The 21,423-nt window shown below is 39.2% G+C and overlaps 1 protein-coding gene across 1 annotated transcript in view; it reads left to right on the forward strand.

Annotated features, from left to right (window-relative positions):
• The window catches only part of EPHX4 (epoxide hydrolase 4), a 37,039-nt gene extending 27,191 nt beyond the window's left edge, over window positions 1-9,848 (forward strand). Inside the window, exon 7 of the mRNA XM_002751079.6 lies at window positions 9,164-9,848. Within this exon, the coding sequence (XP_002751125.1) occupies window positions 9,164-9,395 (232 nt within the window). The 3' untranslated portion in view covers window positions 9,396-9,848. The remainder of the gene's footprint in view (window positions 1-9,163) is intronic.
• The last annotated feature ends 11,575 nt before the right edge of the window (window positions 9,849-21,423 follow it).

Consider the following 21,423-nt stretch of genomic DNA (forward strand, 5'->3'; position numbering starts at 1 on the left):
AATCCCAGCACTTTGAGGCTGAGGCAGAGGGCATCACCAGGTCAGGAGAGAGAGACCATCCTGATGGTGAAACTCCGTCTCTACTAAAAATACAAAAAAATTAGAGGGGTGTGGTGGCAGACACTTGTAATGCCAGCTACTCAAGAGGCTGAGGCAGGAGAATCGCTTGAACCCGGGAGGGTTGCAGTGAGCAGAGATCACACCACTGCACTCCAGCCTGGGTGACAGAGTCAGACTTTGTATCAAAACAACAAAAACAACAAAAGTATTAATATGAATATAACAGACATTAAGGTATAAATGTTTAAGTTAACAAGTTTTAAAACTTTCACAAAATGGACAATTTTTTTTGTTGAGACAGAGGTTTGCTCTTGTTGCCCATGCTGGAGTGCAATGGCGTAATCTCAGCTCACCACAATCTCTGCCTCCTGAGTTCAAGCAATTCTCCTGCCTCAGCCTCCCGAGTAGCTGAAACTACAAACATGTACCACCATGCCCAGCTAATTTTGTATTTTTAGTGGAGATGGGTTTTCTCCATGTTGATCAGGCTGGTCTCGAACTCCCTACCTCAGGTGATCTGCCTGCCTCGGCCTCCCAAAGTGCTGGGATTACAGGTGTGAGCCACCACGCCAAAATGGAAATTTTAAAGAAAAACGTAACTTATCCAAAACTACTCATGAAGAATTCAAAAACATGAGAAGACTTATAGCCAATAAATATGAATTTAAAGCATATCTATAATAACACACATACACATACAAATACACACCCACACATAGAAGCCCAGATGGTTTTACAGGTAAGTTTGTTGTTGTTGTTGTTGTTGTTTTGAGACAGAGTCTTGCTCTGTCACCCAGGCTTGAGTGCAGTGGTGCGATCTTGGCTCACTGCAACCTCCACCTCCCGGGTTCAAGCGATTTTCATGCCTCAGCCTCCCAAGTAGCTTGGATTACTGGCATGGGCCACCACGTCCAGCTAATTTTTATATTTTTAGTAGAGACAGGGTTTCACCATGTTGGCCAGGCTGGTCTCAAACCCCTAACCTCAGGTGATCTGCCTGCCTCAGCCTCCCAAAGTGCTGGGATTACAGGTGTGAGCCACTGCACCTGACTTACAGGTAAGTTTTACCACAGAAAATCTCACTGTTAAATATTCCCTCAGATATTATAAAAGGAAAAGATGTTTTGGCTCACCTTATAACACTAATATAACTTTCATACCGAAACAAGGATTGAATAAGACAGGCAAATTATAGGTTAATTTAGGTTATAAACATAGATCCACAAATTCAAAATAAAATATCAAACTGAATTCAGTATGCATTAAAAAATTAAACCAAGGATAGGTTAGCATTAAAAATCCATTAATTTAATTCCACATTAACAGATTAAAGGGGAAAATATGACCAGCTAAATCAATTAATAAAATTCAACACACATTCATGCAACAGTTCTTAGTAATCCAGAAATAGAGGAGAAAGGAGTGGACGGACCTCAGATAGGCGGGATAAGCCTGCATCTGCTAAAGGGATATTTCTAGGAAATTGACCTTTGCTTTACTCAATTGTCCGAGAAAATAATAATAATAATAATAATAAAACATCAAGGGTGTTTTGTACTGGTTATTTGAACCTGGAGGGCTGGCAGGCACAGAAAACTTCAGGAGCTGGGGTCAAGGAGATACAAAACCTCTATTAAAATGGTAAATACTTACTTTGTGTTTCCAAAGTAAGTAATACATTTGTAGTACTCTCCACAGTTGTATTTCCATGGGAAAATGTGGAGGGCCTGGGAATTTCTACAGGTATCTGAGAGAGTAATTTGTTATCTCTTTATTCATGAAACCATCTTTGTAAGTTTCTTTTTCTTTTGTCATTAAACTTGATATTCCCTGTGCCAGTTGGTGTCTTTTTGTTAATCATATTATGGTTCCATTACCACAACAATAAAGAAGGGGACTTCGTCTACTAAAAACCTATAGTAAACATCATTTTGTGATGAAAGCACTGAAAGGTCAAAAATAAAGAATAAAAATAAACTTGAGGGTCCAGGCACAGTGGCTCACGCCTGGAACCCCACTACTTTAGGAGGCTGAGGTGGGTGGATCACATGAGGCCAGGAGTTCAAGACCAACCTGGCCAGCATGGCAAAACCCAATCTCTACTAAAAATACAAAAAATTAGCTGGGCATAGTTGTAGGCGCCTGTAATCCCAGCTATTCTGGAGGCTGAGGCACGAGAATCGCTGGAACCCAGGAGGCGGAGGTTGCAGTGAGCTGAGATTATGCAACTGCATGCTAGCCTGGGTGACAAAGCAAGACCCTGTCTCAAAAAGAAAAGAAAAAAAAGATAAACTTGACCACTATTCTATTCACCACTATATTATGTCTTAGCCAGCAGGTAAGATAATAAAAAAAAAATGAAAAAATTGTGAGAATTAGGGAGGAAAGAAATAAAACCATAATAATTCATAGATAATGTGTTTATATATCTAGAAAAAGCAGGAGAATCTATAAAAATTATCAAAATTAAGACAGCTCAACAAAGTTGATAAATAAAAGCTCAAGATAGAAAATTATGGTCTCAGAAACCAACAACCATTATAAAACATATATTTCTTAAACAGATGCACCTGCAAACACAACAAAAAATTCTAAAGCATATAGGAATGACTCTAACAAAAGATGACCTTTATGGATTATCGAAATTTATTCTAAGACATTAAATAATATGGGCTTAGAGTAATGGCTATTAACCAATCAGTAGAGAAGTTTTTTTTTTTGTTTTTTGAGACAGAGTCTCCATTGTTGCTCTGACTGGAGTGCAGTGGCATAATCACAACTCACTACAGCCTTGAATTCCTGGCCTCAAAGGACACCATCTCTAAGTGTTAGGATAACAGAAATGAACCACGCTGCCCTTCTGAGAAGTATTTTAATAACTTCACAATTGATACAGACTTGCTGGTATAAACTACTGAAAATCAGCTCTGGTTTATCATGTTTATGAGTAGAAAACTACAATATCATAAAGTTCTTGGGGCCAGGTACAGTGACTCATGTTGTAATCCCAGCACTTTGGGAGACTAAGGTGGGAGGATTGCTTAAAGTCAGGGGTTAGAGACCAGCCTGTAACACAGTGAGACCATGTGTCTGCAAAAAAAAAATTTTTAATTAGCCAGATGTCATGGCATGCCTCTACAGTCCCAGCTTCTCATGAGGCTCAGGTGGGAGAATCACTTGAGCCCAGGAATTCAAGGCTGCAGTGAGCTATGATCCTGCTGGTGCTCTCCAGCCTAGGCAACAGAGCAAGACTCTGTCTCAAAAAAAGAAAAGTTTTTAAATTAATAATTTAAAAATAAAAAATAAAGTTATTGGTTTCTCCCCAAATTATTCTATAAACTTAATGCAACTTCAGTGAAAACCATAAGAAAGTTTTTCAATGAAACATGACAAGCCGATTTTAAAATTTACATGGGAGAGCACAGGACCAAGAACGGCCAAGATCATTTTAAAGAAAAGAATAGGTGGCCAGGGGTGGTAGCTCACTCCTCTTATCCCAGCACTTTGGGAGGCTGAGGTGGGTGGATCACATGAGGTCAGGAGTTTGAGACCAGTCTGGCCATCATGGGGAAACCTGTCTCTAATAAAAATACAAAAAAATTATCTGGGCTTTGGGGTGCACGTTTGTAATCCCAACTACTCTGATGGCTGAGGCATGAGAATCACTTGAGGTTGCAGTGAGCCAAGATGATGCCACTGCACTCTAGCCTGAGCAACAGAGCAAGACCGTCTCAAAAAAAAAAGAATAGGCAGATGAATAGCCCTATTAGGTATCAAGACTTACAATAAAGCTATAAAATAAATGGTATATGGTATTCAATCTGGGATAGACAAATTGATTAATGAAACAGAGAAGAAAGCCCCAAAACAGAACCATATATGTGGGAACTTCATATGACAGAGATAGCATTTTAAACCAGTGGTGAAAATTCAAAATATTTTGTTGCAATTATTGGATATGCATATAGAATAAAACTAAATTAGGTCCCTATATTTTATTTTACCAAACAAAAAATAAGCTTCAGGCATTGGGTATACATGGACATAAAGATGGGCATAATAGACAATGGGACTCCAAAAGGGTGGGGGGAGGGAGGACAGCAAGGGCTGAAAAACTACCTATTGGAGCTATGTTTGTTATTTGGGTGGCAGGATCGGTAGAAACCCAAACCTCAGCATCACACAATATACCCATGTAACAAACCACATGTGTACCCCCTGAATCTAAAATAATAGAATAAAATAAAATATAAAAATAAGCTTTAGGGAAATAAAAACCCAAATATGATAATCAAAACTTTAAAATATGTAGGAAATAAAACTTTCATGACCTCAGGTAAGGATTTCTTAAATAAAGCACAAATAGCTCTAAAATTGTGACGACTGATACATTTGACTACATTAATATTTTTAAATATCTGTATGTCAAAACATATAAAATGATAAGCAAACTTAGGTGGGGAGAAGTTATTTGTAATACACAATTTTGAATTAAGTTTATAAAGAATACCTCTGAATCAATACAAAAATAAGTAATTCAATTAAAAAATGGATAAAGGACATGAGAAAGCAATTCACAGAAAAGGAATCTAACAGTTAATAAACACATGAAAGATGCTGAACCCTACTGGTAGTCAGATATAGAACATAGGTATTACTGCTTGTAAGAGAGATATAAAATATCAGTGGCATAAACAAGATAGAAATTCTTTCTCTCACAAGTAAAAAGTCTAGGCTGGTGTGGCTTTGTTCCATGAAGTCCGCACAGGTATAATGTTATTCTTGGGTCAGAAGCCTTGGCGCTTTCTGTTTTGTTGTTCTGTTATCCATAGGGTGTTGCCCTTGTCTGTGTGGTCCATGATGGCTTACCACCACATCTGCATTTGTCAGTGGAAAGTGGGAAGTGTCAGAGAGGGCATGCTGGGCATGACCTAGAAATTGCACACATTACATCCTCACCTAGCTTCAGGAAGTCTAGGAAATTAGTCGGTCTTTATTTTGGGTAGCCAATTGTCCTGCTAGAAATTGGATTTTTAAAATCACTATAGTGGAAGGGAAGAAGTTTTGTGGAGCAGTATCTAGCACATCAGGTAAGTAAAATGTTTCAAACTCATTTGATTGGAGAAAAATTAACCATTTGAGAATATGTTGACAGTGAAGTAGAGCAAAGAGAATTCTTACATGCTGCTTGTGGAGCATACAGTCAGTTTAAAAAACAATTTGACAATATTAAATAAGGTTGAGGATGTGTATACTCTGAAAAGCAGTTCTATTTCTGGGAATGTACTGTAAGGAAACTCTTGCACATGTGCATAAATGGATGTGTACAAGAATAAATTGAGTTATTACTTCAATTATCAAAATAATTAGAAATTTTAAAATGTCTATTAACAGAAGAATCGATCAATTGCAGTAAAGTCATATAGGGATGAAAATGAGTGAAGTAGAACTTCATGTATCATTGATGCAGGGCAGGCAAGCTCCCATATTGAGGCTTTGCCTGAAGGGCTCTTGGCTTCACCCAGGAAAAAATTCAAGGGCAAGCTGGTGGTGTTAGACAGCAGCTTTTATTGAAGTAGTCGTGTACAGCAACAGCACAGATACTGCTCCTAACAGAGTAGGGCTAACCCATAGATAGTGTGCCCAGAGTAGCAGCTCAGGGGCAGTTCTGCGTTCATATCTATACTCACTTTTAATTACATGCAAGTTAAGGGGCATGTAATTTCTAATTTTCTAACTTCTAAATTTTTAGAAAAGGGGTGGTAACTTCTGGGTGTTGTCACAGTAATGGCAAAGTGTCCAGCACTGGTGGGCATATTTTATAGAGAAGTGCTTTCGGTGCCTCTTTCTTGTTTCAGCCAGTCTTCAATCTGGTCCAGAGTCAAGTTCCACCTCCTACCTCATCATCAAGGCATAAATCTTAAAAATATATTAAGGCACAAAAACACATTGTAGAAGGATATGTAGAGTATGGTACCATTTATATATACAGTTTAAATGCATCCAAAACATGTTTATATGTTTGTAGAAATGCATGTACTGTTGGGTATTTGCGGGGAATCTGACAAATAGCACCTCTTTTTGCTCCCTAATGTTTCAACCAGTTGAGAAATCAAATGAGTCAGCAGATAAAAACCAAAATATCATCTTAATTATTAATTACTTTATTCCATTTGTAACATATTTAATGTGAAATTTAGTAATTTGAAACCTCAGGACCAGAGAATATGCTTTTCTTCTGTTTTCTGGAAACTCATCTCTTTTACCTCTATTTTGATCTGGTGAAGAGTTTATATTTCTCTTTGCTCTTTGACTAATAGTCTTTAAAACTCCCCTTACCTTACTAACTCAATTGTTCTGTGCACAGATATTGCTAAACTATGCAGAAAACTGTTAGAAAATGTTTTTGTTTTGAACATTATTGTGCTTTAGAATGTAACTGGCTTTAAAGTTTGTATTCTTTTTTTTTTTTAGATGGAGGCTCGCTCTGTTGCCCAGACTGCAGTTCAGTGGTGCGATCTCAGCTCACTGCAACCTCAACCTCCTTGGTTCAAGTGATTCTACTGCCTCAGCCTCTCGAGTAGCTGGGATTACAGGCATAAGCCACCACGCCCAGCTAATTTTTTGTATTTTTAATAGCGAAGGGTTTTTGCCATTTTGGCCAGGCTAGTCTCAAACTCCTGATCTCTCAGGTGATCTACCCACCTTGGCCTCGCAAAGAACTGGGATTACAGCCATGAGCCACCATGCCCAGCCCTAAAGTTTGTATTCTAATCCATCAGTTAGCAAGTATAAAATACATTTTTCTATCAATTTACCCATTCACAAAGGACTTAATTTTTAAGAGCATTACAACCATGCCCTGGCCTAAAGTTTGTATTCAAACTCATCAGTTAGCAAGTATAAAATATATTTTTCTATCAATTTACCCATTCACAAAGAACTTAATTTTTAAGAGCCTTACAACCAAATAGTGGCCACTTGTGTGGAGTCAGAAGTTAAGTCTTTGGAGGGCATGTATAATATCCTGCTGTCAACTCCAAATTGCCACAAATCAGGCTTTTTAATTTACTAGTAAAAATGTTACTCAGTGCTGAACAGTTAGACATTCATTTTTATTCTTAATCAATAGGAGTGTAATTAATGCCATCCACTTTACTGAAAAACAGTTAACAGAAGATGTCAAAAGCTTTAAAAATATTTGTTCCCTTTAGCTCAGGAATTCTACAGCTAAGCTGTAGCCCAAAGGGATTATCGGAAATGCCAAGAAAAATCTGGGCATAAAATGTTTATTATAGCATAATTTAAAACAAGGAGAAATACCACAAAACCTAAATATTCAATTATAGGGAAATAGTCAAGTCATTTATGGGTTATGCCATGAACTGGTATCTTTTACAATTTTTTTGAAAAATGTTATGAAACTAGAAAATTCTTGATATAATTGAATGTGAAACTTGCATATGTATATTGTGTATAAATTGTTTACATCGCGTTATATTTATAGCATAGTTTCAAGTATATGCACAGAAAAATGACCAAAATATTACCTTTCGATATTGGAATTATAAATGATTTTATTTTTGTTCTTTATAATTTTCTGTACTTAAGAAAATATAGTCCAGGTATGCTGGCTCACACCTGTAATCCTAGCACTTTGGGAGGCCGAGACAGGAGGATCGCTTGATGCCAGGAGTTTGAGACTAGCCTGGTCAACATAGCGAGACCTCATCTCAAATTAATTTTAAAAACATATATATGTACACACACATACATACATACATACATATATATGGCCAGGTGCGGTGGCTCATGCTTGTAATTCCAGCACTTTGGGAGGCTGAGGCGGGTGGATCACAAGGTCAGGAGATTGAGACCATCCTGGCCAACATGGTGAAACCTTGTCTCTACTAAAAATACAAAAATTAGCTGGGCATAGTGGCACATGCCTATAATCCTATCTACTTGGGAGTCTAAGGCAGGAGAATCGCTTGAACCAGGGAGTCAGAGGTTACAGTGAGCGGAGATAATGCCACTGCACTCCAGCCCGGCAACAGAGCAAGACGTCTCAAAAACAAACAAAAGAACATACACACATACACACACAGATATATATGACAAAACCTTTGTTTTAAAAAAGAGTCTTTTTGCAAAATATAGTATAATATTAAAGCTCAGTCCAAGTATATTTTTTTAGTTTCAGTTCCAATTTTCACATAAAATGCATCAGATTATCTAAAAAGTTTAAAATAAAGCTAAACAGTAACATATTAATAGTTTAAATCTCTCATCACACCATTCAGAAATTCTGGTATCCTTTTAAAACAAATTATTCCATGAATAATTTGTTTTCGGGCGGGGCACGGTGGCTCACGCCTGTAATCCCAGCACTTACGGAGGCCGAGGCCGGTGGATCACGAGGTCAAGAGATTAAGACCATCCTGGTCAGCATGGTGAAACCCCATCTCTACTAAAAATACAAAAAATTAGTTGGGCATGGTGGCTCGTGCCTGTAATCCCAGCTACTCAGGAGGCTGAGGCAGGAGAATTGCCTGAACCCAGGAGGCGGAGGTTGCTGTGAGCCAAGATCGCGCCATTGCACTCCAGCCTGGGTAACAAGAGCGAAACTCCGTCTCAAAAAAAAAAAAAAAAAAAATTTGTTTTCATATTTAACTTATAGCTTTTATTATATATTTCATATTTAACTTATAGCTTTTATTATATATTTTACTAGCCTTATCCAATTTAAATTTTATTGGACCTTTTCTTAAATAGTCTTTTAAATATTTTATAGTAAAGGTTGATTACTTAATGCATTGTTTCTCAGTCATTTTTTCATTATAACTTTCCTAAGGAGCTTTTTTAGACATTTTTCCCCCAATCATCCCTACCCTGTGAAATTTTAATATTTGTTTATGTACTGTACGTATATCTATGCTTTATGTATGCAAAGGGTAAGATTATTTTCACCTACCTAAGAATTCAGTTTTCACCCTTTTGGAGGCAAGATTGCCCCTTTCAGAATGCATGGCCTAATAGGGCATTATGGGAAAATGTCACTTTATTACAGTGAATCTCAAGCCCACGTATTTTGTTTTTATAGCTGCCTGCCTCTCAAGCATCACATGGTGAGCACTCCAACACTACTACTGTGGGGAGAGAATGACGCATTCATGGAGGTTGAAATGGCTGAAGTCACAAAGATTTATGTTAAGAACTATTTCAGGCTAACTATTTTGTCCGAAGCCAGTCATTGGCTTCAGCAAGACCAACCTGACATAGTGAACAAATTGATATGGACATTTCTAAAAGAAGAAACAAGAAAAAAAGATTGACTTTTCTTTAACTTCTATGAAGGGTCTGTAATGAAATCTCTAAATAATTTTTTAAAATTGTTCATCAACTTCTTTATGTTTCATTAGGAAAAAAACTGTTTTAATGTGCTTTATCATAAATAAATATCCTGACAAATGGAATTGAAAAAAATCTGAGATTGTGTGAACATGTAATACAATGTTGATTTTCTCCTGGTGTATTTTGCTCAGATAAGCATCTGCCTTAAAATGTATACACTTATACAAAAAGGAAGTTTGGAGTAAGTGGCTCCATTTTGGTTTCTTGCTTTTTTATTTTTTAACTCTGTTAACATATGGTGCCTTTTACAAATGTATATTAAAGATTAGCTGTGCCATATTATAAGGCAAACCTGCAAATGATATAAATTTTCATTCAATTGTTCAAAAGTTCTTTTTACTATTTTTTAACCATTAAAAAGTTATATTATCAAATCTCTTGGATATAGTATATCTATTAGTTTGAAAGCAAATATAACTAAATCAATATGCATTTTTTAAATGGGCCATATACTATTCATAGTGGGAAGATTAAACTTCTTTTTTTTTTTTTTTGAGATGGAGTTTTGCTCTTGTTACCCAGGCTGGAGTGCAATGGCACGATCTCGGCTCACTGCAACCTCTGCCTCCTGGGTTCAGGCAATTCTCCTGCCTCAGCGTCCTGAGTAGCTGGGATTACAGGCACGCACCACCATGCCCAGCTAATTTTTTGTATTTTTAGTAGAGACAGGGTTTCACCATGTTGACCAGGATGGTCTCAATCTCTTGACCTCGTGATCCACCCGCCTCAGCCTCCCAAAGTGCTGGGATTACAGGCATGAGCTACCACACCCGGCCGCGATTAAACCATTTTTTTAAAGCTGACATCTTGACTGGGTGCAGTGGCTCATGCCTGTAATGTCAGCACTCTGGAAAGTCAAGGCAGGAGAATCGCTTAAGGGCAGGAGTTTGGGACCAGCTTGCCCACCAGGTTTCAACATGGTGAAACCCCATTTCTACAAAAAATAAATAAAAAATAAAATTAGGCAGGCATAGGGTGCACACCTTAAGTCCCAGGTACTCATGAGGCTGAGGCTAGAAGATCACTTGTGTCCAGGAGCTTGAGGTTGCAGTGAGCCATGATTGGGCCAATGCACTCCAGCCTAGGCAATGGAGTGAGACCCTGTCAGATCAGAAAAGGAAAGGGAAAGCAAAAGGGAAAGGGAAGGAAAAGATCCATTTACCCCATTCAGTGCAACAAGAATTGAATATTACACTTCTTATGTTCACTAGAATCTAAGTTCCACAGGGCAGGGATTTTTTTTTGTGGTTTTGTTAACTGATACATACCCAAGTCTAGAATAAGGGCCTGGCACATTGTAGGCACTCAAATATTTGCTTATTGAATGAATAACATATCTGGCACACTGCTAGGCACTGTGGGGGAAGATATAAAAGAAAGGTAAGGTGGTAACATAAAACTTTCCCTTAAGAAGCATACATAGGCTCAGGCGTGGTGGCTCACGTTTGTAATCCCAGAAATTTTTGAGGCCAAGGTGGGTGGATCACCTGAGGTCAGGAGTTTAAGACCAGCCTGGCCAACATAGTGAAACTCCATCTTTACTAAAAATACAAAAAGTAGCCAGGCATGGTGCTGGGTACCTGTAATCCCACCTACTCGGGAGGCTGAGGCAGGAGAATCGCTTTAACCTGGGAGGCAGAGGGTGGAGGTTGCAGTGAGCCAAGATCCCGCAATTGCGCTCCAGCCTGGGCAACAAGAGCGAAACTCCATCTCAAAAAAAAAAAGATGTGTACATAGAATGCAGTTAAATTAAACAAGGGTTCAAAAGTAGAAATGAACATTGTAAGTACAAGTTGGAAAAGAGTTACAGAATAGAGAAGAATACCAGCTCAGGCCGGGTGCGGTGGCTCACTCCTATAATCCCAGCACTTTGGAAGGCCGAGGTGGGTGGATCACCTGAGGTCAGGAGTTTGAGACTAGCCTGGCCAACATGGAGAAACCCCATCTCTAAAAAATAAATAAATAAAATAAAATAAAGAAGAATACCAGCTCAAGTGACTACTACTCATTCTCTTGGGTTGTTCTCCTTTAACATGGGAGGCAACCAGTAACACTACCAAATCACATCACATAACAGACTACACTGTGTTCCCAAATAAGCCCTAAATTGGTGAAAGGATTGCTTCCCTCATTAAGCATAGTTCTGATCATGACAGAACAAAGTAGAATGTCCCTGAGAATTCTCATTATTGTATCATAGCAACTTGTATTTACAACAAAAGTCCAATATATATATATATAATATGTTGCCTCATAACAACATGCAAGGTGGTTATCACCAATGCATAAGTGGTAAAAATGTGATTTAACGTGTAACTTTGCCAATGCCCATAGTGTAAGTGCTGGGAGGGTAGGATCCAACCTAGAGCCATCTGGTGGTAAAGCCCATGATCGTTCCACTTAAATCAAATACTGTGTAGCAGACTTCAGTATCCACACCATTTTTTTTGTTTCAGCAGTAACCTGGTGTGTTTCATTCATTCATTCATTCATTCATTCATTCATGTATTGAGACAGAGTTTCGCTGTTGTTACCCAGGCTGGAGTGCAATGGCGTGATCCCGGCTCACTGCAACCTCCGCCTCCTGGGTTCAAGCAATTCTCCTGCCTCAGTCTTCTGAGTAGCTGGGACTACAGGCACATGCCACCATGCCCAGCTAATTTTTGTATTTTTAGTAGAGACGGGGTTTCACCATGTTGACCAGGATGGTCTCGATCTCTTGACCTCATGATCTACCAGCCTTGGCCTCCCAAAGTGCTGGGATTATAGGCGTGAGCCACCATGCCTGGCCAACCTGAAACATCTTTCAGGAACCTACAATTTGACTTTTAACTTAGGGAGAGAAAACGAATTCAAATTAGCAGTTAGCAAAAACTGGAATAGTCTATAGAGCACTGTCAGAGTTGCAAATGCCACAAGGTATAGAAAAAAATGCCTGGTTCCTACCAACTTGGTGCTTTCTTCTTGATCCCTCCGGAAGGGCAGCAACAAGGGAAAGAGTGGGATGTGTTGACATGGTAAAATAATCCTCACTTATTTTGATAAAAACCTATTACTGACAAAGGTGATTTTAATATTTGTTGTTGTTGTTGCTACTTATGTCAGTTTAGGAAGGTGATAAGTTCATGTGGACTAATATTAAGAATTTATGAATCAGCCGGGCACGGTGGCTCAAGCCTGTAATCCCAGCATTTTGGGAGGCCGAGGCGGGTGGATCACGAGGTCAAGAGATCGAGACCATCCTGGTCAACATGGTGAAACCCCATCTCTACTAAAAATCAAAAAATTAGCTGGGCATGGTAGCACGTGCCTGTAATCCCAGCTACTCAGGAGGCTGAGGCGGGAGAATTGCTTGAACCCAGGAGGTGGAGGTTGCAGTGAGCCGAGATCGTGCCATTGCACTCCAGCCTGGGTAACAACAGCGAAAGTCCGTCTTGAAAAAAAAAAAAAAGAAAGAAGAATTTATGAATCAAACATTCCATGGCCAATTCTGGCCTATAATAATGAATGTACTCTAATTTTCAATGGATATGGAAAACTACTTGTAACAGATATAAAGCCTCAAGGGTACCATCAGTTAAATCTCTTAAGATAAACAGTTATTACTATCGCTGTAGAAATCTATTTGTAGGGCAAGTAGGTGAATTTTACTTACTAGCTGCTGAAGCAGCTCACAGTAAATAAAAACAGGTAATGGCACCCAAATTAAAGTTGTATTTATTAATAATATCAATCTATTCAAATTAATATATCCCTAGTATTATACAATATATGCCTAATTTAACATCAGAAATTGCTTCATGAAAATAATTTATTAGGCATGTCAAAAGCAAGATGTTCACAAAAAAGAAAAAATTCTGCTGTTGATATGATTTGAATTCCCTGTTACATCATTTGCCATCTTTGATTTTTCTGATTTTAAAGGTAATGTAGCATTTTCTATTAACCTACAATTGCCTCTAAGAGTTCTAATTGTGTGGAAACAGAAAAAGCAATTGGATGTGGGGAAGGGGTACATGCCAAAGGCTGCCCCCAAACCCAGGCTACCCACAGCCTGAGTCTACTAAGTCAGCTTCACGGCTCTGCAGTCCACAGACTCCGAGTTGGAGGTGAGGGAGTCTGGGATCACACAGGAGATAATCAAGTCCTTGTACCCTCAGCAGGCACGCATCAGTGCATGGTGCTGGACCTGTATCATCCTCATGGGTGTAAATGTCCTGCATTGCCTTCCTCTTCCTCTGGCCAGTGGCCATGCTTTCCACCTTTGGCTGTCCTGCTCAAATCCTGCAACCTCGCCAAGAGTTGGAGAAGAAAACTAGTGAAACCAGTACTCAAGCTCAAGCTTCAGGTGACTTTCTTTTTAGCTGGGTTCCTGGCTAAAGTGAAAGGGAAAAAGGCAACCCAAGACAAGGTCCCTATTTTCCTTACAGCAAGCACCACACTCCACTCCACTTTCTTTGACAGAATCCTGTGTGCTGGCGGGGTTACCCTCAGTGGTCTCTGCAAGTCAAAATGTGCAGATCTCATTGGCTGGGAAATTCCTACTGTCAACACAGCTGGTGCTTGTGATCCGAGAAGACCCCAATTCCAGGAAGATACTAAGAATGAAATTCTGAAGTGAGTAACATTTGGAAATAAGTGGCCACAGATTCTGATTTTCCTAGAAGGTGTGTGCACCAATCACTGCTGTCTAGTCACTTTTAAACTCGGGGCCTTCTGTCCAGGTGTTCCTGTGTAGCCAGTGCTGCTCAGATACCCAAACACCCTGGACATGGCACTCTGGATGTGGCAGGGATTTACACACTTCCAGGCCTGTATGTTGACCCTCAGGCAACCCTTCACCAAGGTAGAAGTTGCATTTATGCCTGTTTATATCCCAAATGATGAAGAAAGAAAAGAACCCATCCTTTTTGCTAATAAGTGTGCATCAACATGACAAATGGTCTGTGGGGTGCCTGTGACAGAGCACACTTACGAAGACTGCAGACTGATGATCCCCGCAGGTAACCTTCAACTACACATAGAAGCTGGCTTGATGGAATTTACAAAAATTAGCCATAAGTTGAAGTTAGATTGGGGTAACATTAATCAGCATTTGGATGAATATGCTGCAATTGCAGTTGCCTCAAAAGGAGGGAAGATAGGAATTGAAGAATTTTTAAGTTATTTAAAACTCCCAATTTCAGAGCCCTTGAGACAACTTCTTGCCCTCTTTGGCAGGAATAAGGATGGCAGGATAGACTTCAGAGAGTTATGTAATAGTTCTGACTGTCCTATGCAATCCCGCCAACACTGAAAAGATTCTGCAAATGTCCTTTAAGCTTTTTGATCTTAATGTGGATGGTTTAATAACAGAACAGGGGTTTGCTGCTATAATTCAGGCAGCTTTTGGAGTGCCAAATCTTGATGTTTCCAGGCTCTTTCAGTACATAACTGGACAGAAATCAGTGTACATTTCTGTAAGAAATGTAAGAAATAAGAAATTTGCCCTGAAGCATCCAGCATATGCCAGGTTATTTAATTCACATCTAGACCTCCAGGCAGCCTGTATATATCCATAACCCCAAAAAGTACAGTTTTAATCACACTGTATTCAAATGTTACAGGTTAGCCCTGAAAATAGTGAAAGTACCTTCTAGGTAGAAATGATGATTGAAACAGAAATTATTCTCTGAGGAAAAACTCAATAGTTTTCACTCTAAGAGGCATCGGCACTTAATTATGATATTTAAAATATGCTTGAGGAACATTTCAGTTAGATTTTATGGTACCTATTTTTCTTCTTTCTTAAGATAATGTTTGTTTTACTGTGACCTAAATGTAGAAGAATAAGTGATCTAGTCATAAACCTTGTTCACCCAGCAGGGTTGTAGTTAGTGCCTTTATTGTATTTAATGCTATAATAAGGCCAGAGAAACATTAGAGCCAATCACCTCTCCCTCACTGTTACAGAAGAAATATCTCATTAAGAGCTACACTGGGGTGGGCACGGTGGCTCACACCTGTAATCCCAGCACTTTGTGAGGGTAAGGTGGAGAATCACTTGGGTCCAGGTGTTTGAGACCATCCCAGGCAACATGACAAAACCCTGTCTCTACAAAAAATATAAAATTAGCCCAGTGTGGTGGTGTGTGCCTGTAGCCCCAGCTACTTGGAGGCTGAGATGGGAGGATCACTTGAGCCCAGGCAGCAGATGTTGCCGTGAGCAGATACTGCGCCACTGCATCAGCTTGAGAGACAAAGACCTCATCTCAAAAAAGAGGAAAAAAAGGGGCTACATTGGCAGTAAATAAAAACATTTAATTACCATTTGCATTTCCTCTGTAAAAAGGAAAGAGCTATATAAATAACTATTAGTCATTCAAAAAGTAGCCTCAATTTCTTATTTTTCAAGACAAAATAAATATTTGGAAGATACAGTATTGGGAATACATTGCAACAGTTATATATGGTATGCCTGTCCCCTGCTTGCCTTTTTAAAGTAGAGAAGTAATTATTTAGAATGAGAAATCACAACAGATTACAATTTCTGGAAAGCTGAAAAAATATCATAAACATAGGTCATAAATGTAGGAATTTTGACAAATTTCATTTTGTATGACTTTAATCAAAACACAAAAAAATTGTGTTTATAATTAACATGGTCTGTATTACTGAGAATATTTCTTTTGTTCCAATAAGGCATAAATGAGAATTGAAGCCTTTACTTACATTTATTTCAGCTTCCATTTATTACACATTTATTTCCAAAACCTGTTGCTATGTGACATCTTCACACAGTGATGTGACCCTTGGACCCTACCCCTTCATGTCACCATGCAGGATGAATTAGCAAAGTATTCCTGGACACATTCCTATACCAGGGCAGGGAGCAACAACCTATCTAGACATGGAAGTGAATGTGAACTGATAAACATACTCTGTTAGCCCTAATCACTGAATCTCCTACTCAATTTCATTGTGGCTGAATCTCAAAAATGCTTGTAGCTACTCAGTAGCACCAGATATGAGGCAACATTTGACCAAAGTTTGCCAACTTTACAAAAACATAACCAAGCAAAAACATTTTTAGAGACTCTACTAGAATCCTAATAAGGGACTTATGGAAGTGGGGCCCCTAAAGCTTTAACTTTGTCAGTTTCCTGATACTTTCAGAAAGTAGAAAGAAAGTAGAATGGGAGAAAGGTAAGGAGATGAGGAAGGGAAGGAAAGGAAAAGAAAAAAAAAAGTCAAATATTATTTTGAGATAATTTCCATGTAGTTCTGCCCTAAAAAAAAAAAAAAAAAAAAAAAAAGGATATGGATAAGTGATTTTTCTTTTTTTTTTGAGACGGAGTTTCGCTCTTGTTACCCAGGCTGGAGTGCAATGGCACAATCTCGGCTCACCACAACCTCCACCTCCTGGGTTCAAGCAATTCTCCTGCCTCAGCCTCCCAAGTAGCTGGGACTACAGGCGCGCACCACCATGCTCAGCTAATTTTTGTATTTTTAATAGAGAGGGGATTTCACCTTGTTGACCAGGATGGTCTCGATCTCTTGACCTTGTGATCCACCTGCCTCAGTCTCCCAAAGTGCTGGGATTATAGGTGTCAGCCACCGCGCCCAGCCCGTGATTTTTCATAATACCCATCCAGTGCAATATTCCCATGACAATAAATGCATATATATAATTCAGTACAATGACTTTTTAAGTGAATGTATTGAATATTATTCTTTTAAGTAAGAACTTTCACTCAAAAGTAGTTACCAAGCAATATCTTTATTCAAACAGTGGTAGTGCTACTTAAACATTGTAGAACGCTTTTAAGGTTGTTTCTCATTAGATAGTGAGCTATACAAAAAATCACGGTCATTATTATACTCTCTACATTTTAACTTCAAATGTTTAGCTGGGCATGATGGTGCAGGCCCACAGTCCCAGCTCCTCAGGAGGCTGAGGTGGGAGGATTGCTTGAGCTAGGGAGGCCCAGGTTGCAGTGAGCTGAGATAACACCACTGCACTCCAGCCTGGGCCACAAAGCAAGACTCTCTTTCTCTCAAAAAAAAAAAAAGGTTTGACATAGCTTTGTTTAAACCCTCTTTGACACTTAACATTTAATTTTTTGAAACTTTAAATACAAATACAGAAAAAACACATCAAGGAAATCTATAGTTAATAATAATTATTTTATATTATAAATATCTATATTACATATTCTAAATATAATCTGTTTTAAGATGAACACTCTTGCAACCAACACTCAGATTGAGAAATAAAACTAGTCCAGCCACCTTACAAGTTTTTCTATACCCCTGTCATAATTACAAACTCCCTCTTCCTCTCAAAATTAAGCTCCTTTCCTGACTTGGATAGCTTCACTTCCTATATTTCTTTACTTTATAATCACTTAAATGTGCACGTTTTGATACTGTGATGCTTAATTTTATGTGTCAACTTGGCTAGGCTATGGTACCCAGATATTTGGTCACGGGTTATTCAAGATGTTTCTGTGATGAGAGTGTTTATATGATATTAACATTTAAATCAGTAAACTGTGGGTAAAGCTGATTGCCCTTCATAATGTAGGTGGGCCTCATCCAATCAGTTAAGGCCTTAATAGAAAAAGACTGACCTACCCTGAAGAGGAGGGAATTCTGACAGCAAACTGCCTGTAGACTTAAAGTGCAATTCTTCCCTGGGTCTCCAGTCTGCAGGCCTACCTGCAGATTTTGAGGTTGCCAGGTTGGGAAAAGCAGCAGAGGAGAAAGGACTTACAGAGTGCCTACATAAATTGGTTATGTGTGTAACACATAACAAGGAACAACAACTGCATTAGGCTGCAGGAGGCCTCTTCATGCCTCGTGTTCTGGTGCGGGGTGACCTAAGCTCTGTTACCATAAACATTGTGCTCAAAGACATAAAACCCCTTCGTAGCACTGTGATGTAGCCAGACGTGTAGGCTCCTTGTAAGGCCTTAGTTCCTTCAGCAGCACATAGAAAATAGACTAAAGATAACCACATGTTCTTGTTTTGTGAAACTCCCAAACCGCCACTGTTATCAGTCCTTAGAATGACACCAGTTCCAGCTCACTGATTCACTCCACCATCACTCCACCCCTACCCTATAGATTCAAGTGATTGTAACTAATAAATAGTGTGGATGATCATAGCTCAGGGCCTTCACTGTCTCCTCCAAAGTAATGAGTGGTGGCTCCCTGGTCCCACTATCTCTCTTAATCTGTCTTTTTCTCATTCCTTTGTCGCCACTGAACACAGGGTATCCATGGGTGATGTAGGGCTTACAATTGTGTAAGCCGGTTTCTTAAATCCTGCCCCCCTACCCCATATGTGTGTGTCTGTGTGTGTGTGTGTATATATATACATATACATACATACATATATATATACACACACAGACACACACACACACACACAACACAAACACACAGAGTTCTCCAGAGAAATATAACCAATTGGATATATATATGTATATATATCCAGAGAAACAGAAAACTCTGACTAATAATAGATGCTATTCCTAGATCCTATAGTTTATTCATGCCCATTTTTGACATTGGATTTTTTTCCCCCTACATTGTAGCCAATGAAATATACATTTTTAGGCCTTTTTAAATCTACAGATTTCCCCTCCATCCCTTTCTTTTGATTATACTTTTTCTATTGCAGAACCTAGGCTGTTTGATCTGTGGAATTTCCCATAGTCTGCATTTTGCCAACTGCATATTTATGGTACAAATCAGCATATCCTTCTGCCTTTTTTATTTTTTGCAGATTGGAATCCAGAGGCATGATCAAATTCAGGTTTGATTCATTTGGCAAGATCATACATGTAGTGTGTTCTTCATAAAAAAGCATATATTGCCTTTTTCTTTTTGTGATTTTTGCAGCTATTGCTGCTCACCACTTAGCTCATTGGGAATTGCAATATGGTGCTATTCTGATTCTGTAATCCCTTTTTCAAAATGGTGTTTCCAAATGGCTGCCTATTCTTAAATTTGATGGCAGGAAGAAATCAAAGTCACAAGGTCTTTGCTATACATGAAGACAAAGCCACAAGGTCTTTGCTATATATGAAGACCTTCAGTGCTCATCATCACTATCACCTTGGAAAACCCACCACATCCATTGGAGCTAGTAACACTCAACTGCTGGGAGGAAACAAACACTAACAGCAAAATGACATTGCCTCTTAGAATGGAAGACATTGCTGAGGGGAAAGGTAAAACTCTAGAGAGTAACCTTCAAAACTACTTGTGATGATAAGTGATAAGCTAATAATACAAACCATAGCAGGATTTTACATGGATTATCTCATTTAGTTTTTCTAAACACCACATGAGATACTCTTATCTCCATTATAGGGAAATTGAGGCTTGGAGAGCTTCATGATCAGCTCAATAAACTAGAGCTCAACAGACTTATATTAGACCAGTAGGCTAGGTCACACAACTAATAAACAACTTAAATTGGATTCAATATCATAATTCTAAAGACTATGCTTTTAACCATTACATACATGCAGGGAAGAGTCCGGAAACAGTATGCAAGGTTTGTGCAGAATTCTCAGCTTTCTCAGTTGTATTTGCTGCTGTCAGCACTGAGAGGACATTGAACAGATTAACAGTTGACCAATTCTAAGGCAAAAAATTACTGCATCCTCACCCTTGGGCAAAGAACATTCAGCATTTTTTTTTTTTTTTTTTTTTTTTTGAGACAGGATCTTGCTTTGTCATCCAGGCTGGTTTGCAGTGGTGTGATCTCAGCTCACTGCAACATCCACCTCCTGGGCTCAAGATCCTCCTGCTTCAGCCTCCTGAGTAACCAGGACCACAGGTGTGCACCACAACCCAGGGCTAATTTTTTTTATAATGTCCGGATTTTGCCAGATTGCCCAGGCTGGTCTCAAACTCCTGGACTCAAGTGGTCCACCTGCCTTGGTCTTCCAAAATGTTAGGATTACAGATGTGAGCCACTGTACCAGCCAATAATATATTTTTTAAAGCAATGTATATGAAGCCTCTGTAATTAAATCTGTGATATTGGCACATGAATAGATGGCCTGAACAATGTGATAGAATAGAAAGTCCAGAAATAGAACTAACGGACACACAATTTAGCATATTATAAAAGTGGCATTTAAAGTAAGAAGGAGAAAAGTTGACCCTTTTTTTGTCTCTGGAAATTTTAATTTGTTCTGACAACAAAACTAACACAGCATGAAAACTTAAGCCCTCAAGCTAGGCAAGACACTGATGGCCCTTGGAGAAAGCACCAGGGCACCTGGCAGGAGGTGCTAAGATGGGTTCTTGGTCGGAAAGGAATGAGGCACACACATAAACCGTGGGAAAGATTTAGGTGTCAACGCCCAAGCCAGAATAGCAATAAGGATGGACAGTCTCAGACTTAGTCTGTGTTTAAAAAGACTGAAATACCCTTCTCTGCAATTATGAGGGAGAGGTGTAGGGGAAGGGAGGCAGGCAGCTTACTACTTGACCTTCACTGACCTATAATATCTGAGAGCAAAGTTAAATAGAATGAGGCTGGTTGCAAGCATTGGGAAGAGGTGGTGGTCCTCAGGGTAAATGAGTCAAACCCTGGTCTTGGAATTCAGCTTCCAGGGCCAGAATAGCATCTCTTCCTTCTGCGAAGGTCACCTGAGCTCACAGGACTGGGGATGTCGGCTTCAGACCCTCCTGATCCCTGGTTGTTGAGATTCAAAAGCCTTGGAGCAGTGAAGAAGTGTCTTTCCAGGATTTTCTTTCCCAATCAGTCAGCAGCCAACTTTCCTGAAAGAATGTCCTTTCTACTCAATCTGCCCAGGAAGGTGGGACTGTGGCCAGCCCTCAGGTAGGGCCTCTGGGAGGCCTCTGTGTTCCTGGCTGGAGAGTGCGCACAGTTTGCAGAGGCTCAGAACTCCCAATCGTCCACCTCTAGCTCTTCCAGGTTTG

This window comes from Callithrix jacchus, chromosome 7 (assembly GCF_049354715.1).
Source record: "Callithrix jacchus isolate 240 chromosome 7, calJac240_pri, whole genome shotgun sequence".
Classification (NCBI taxonomy): domain Eukaryota; kingdom Metazoa; phylum Chordata; class Mammalia; order Primates; family Cebidae; genus Callithrix; species Callithrix jacchus.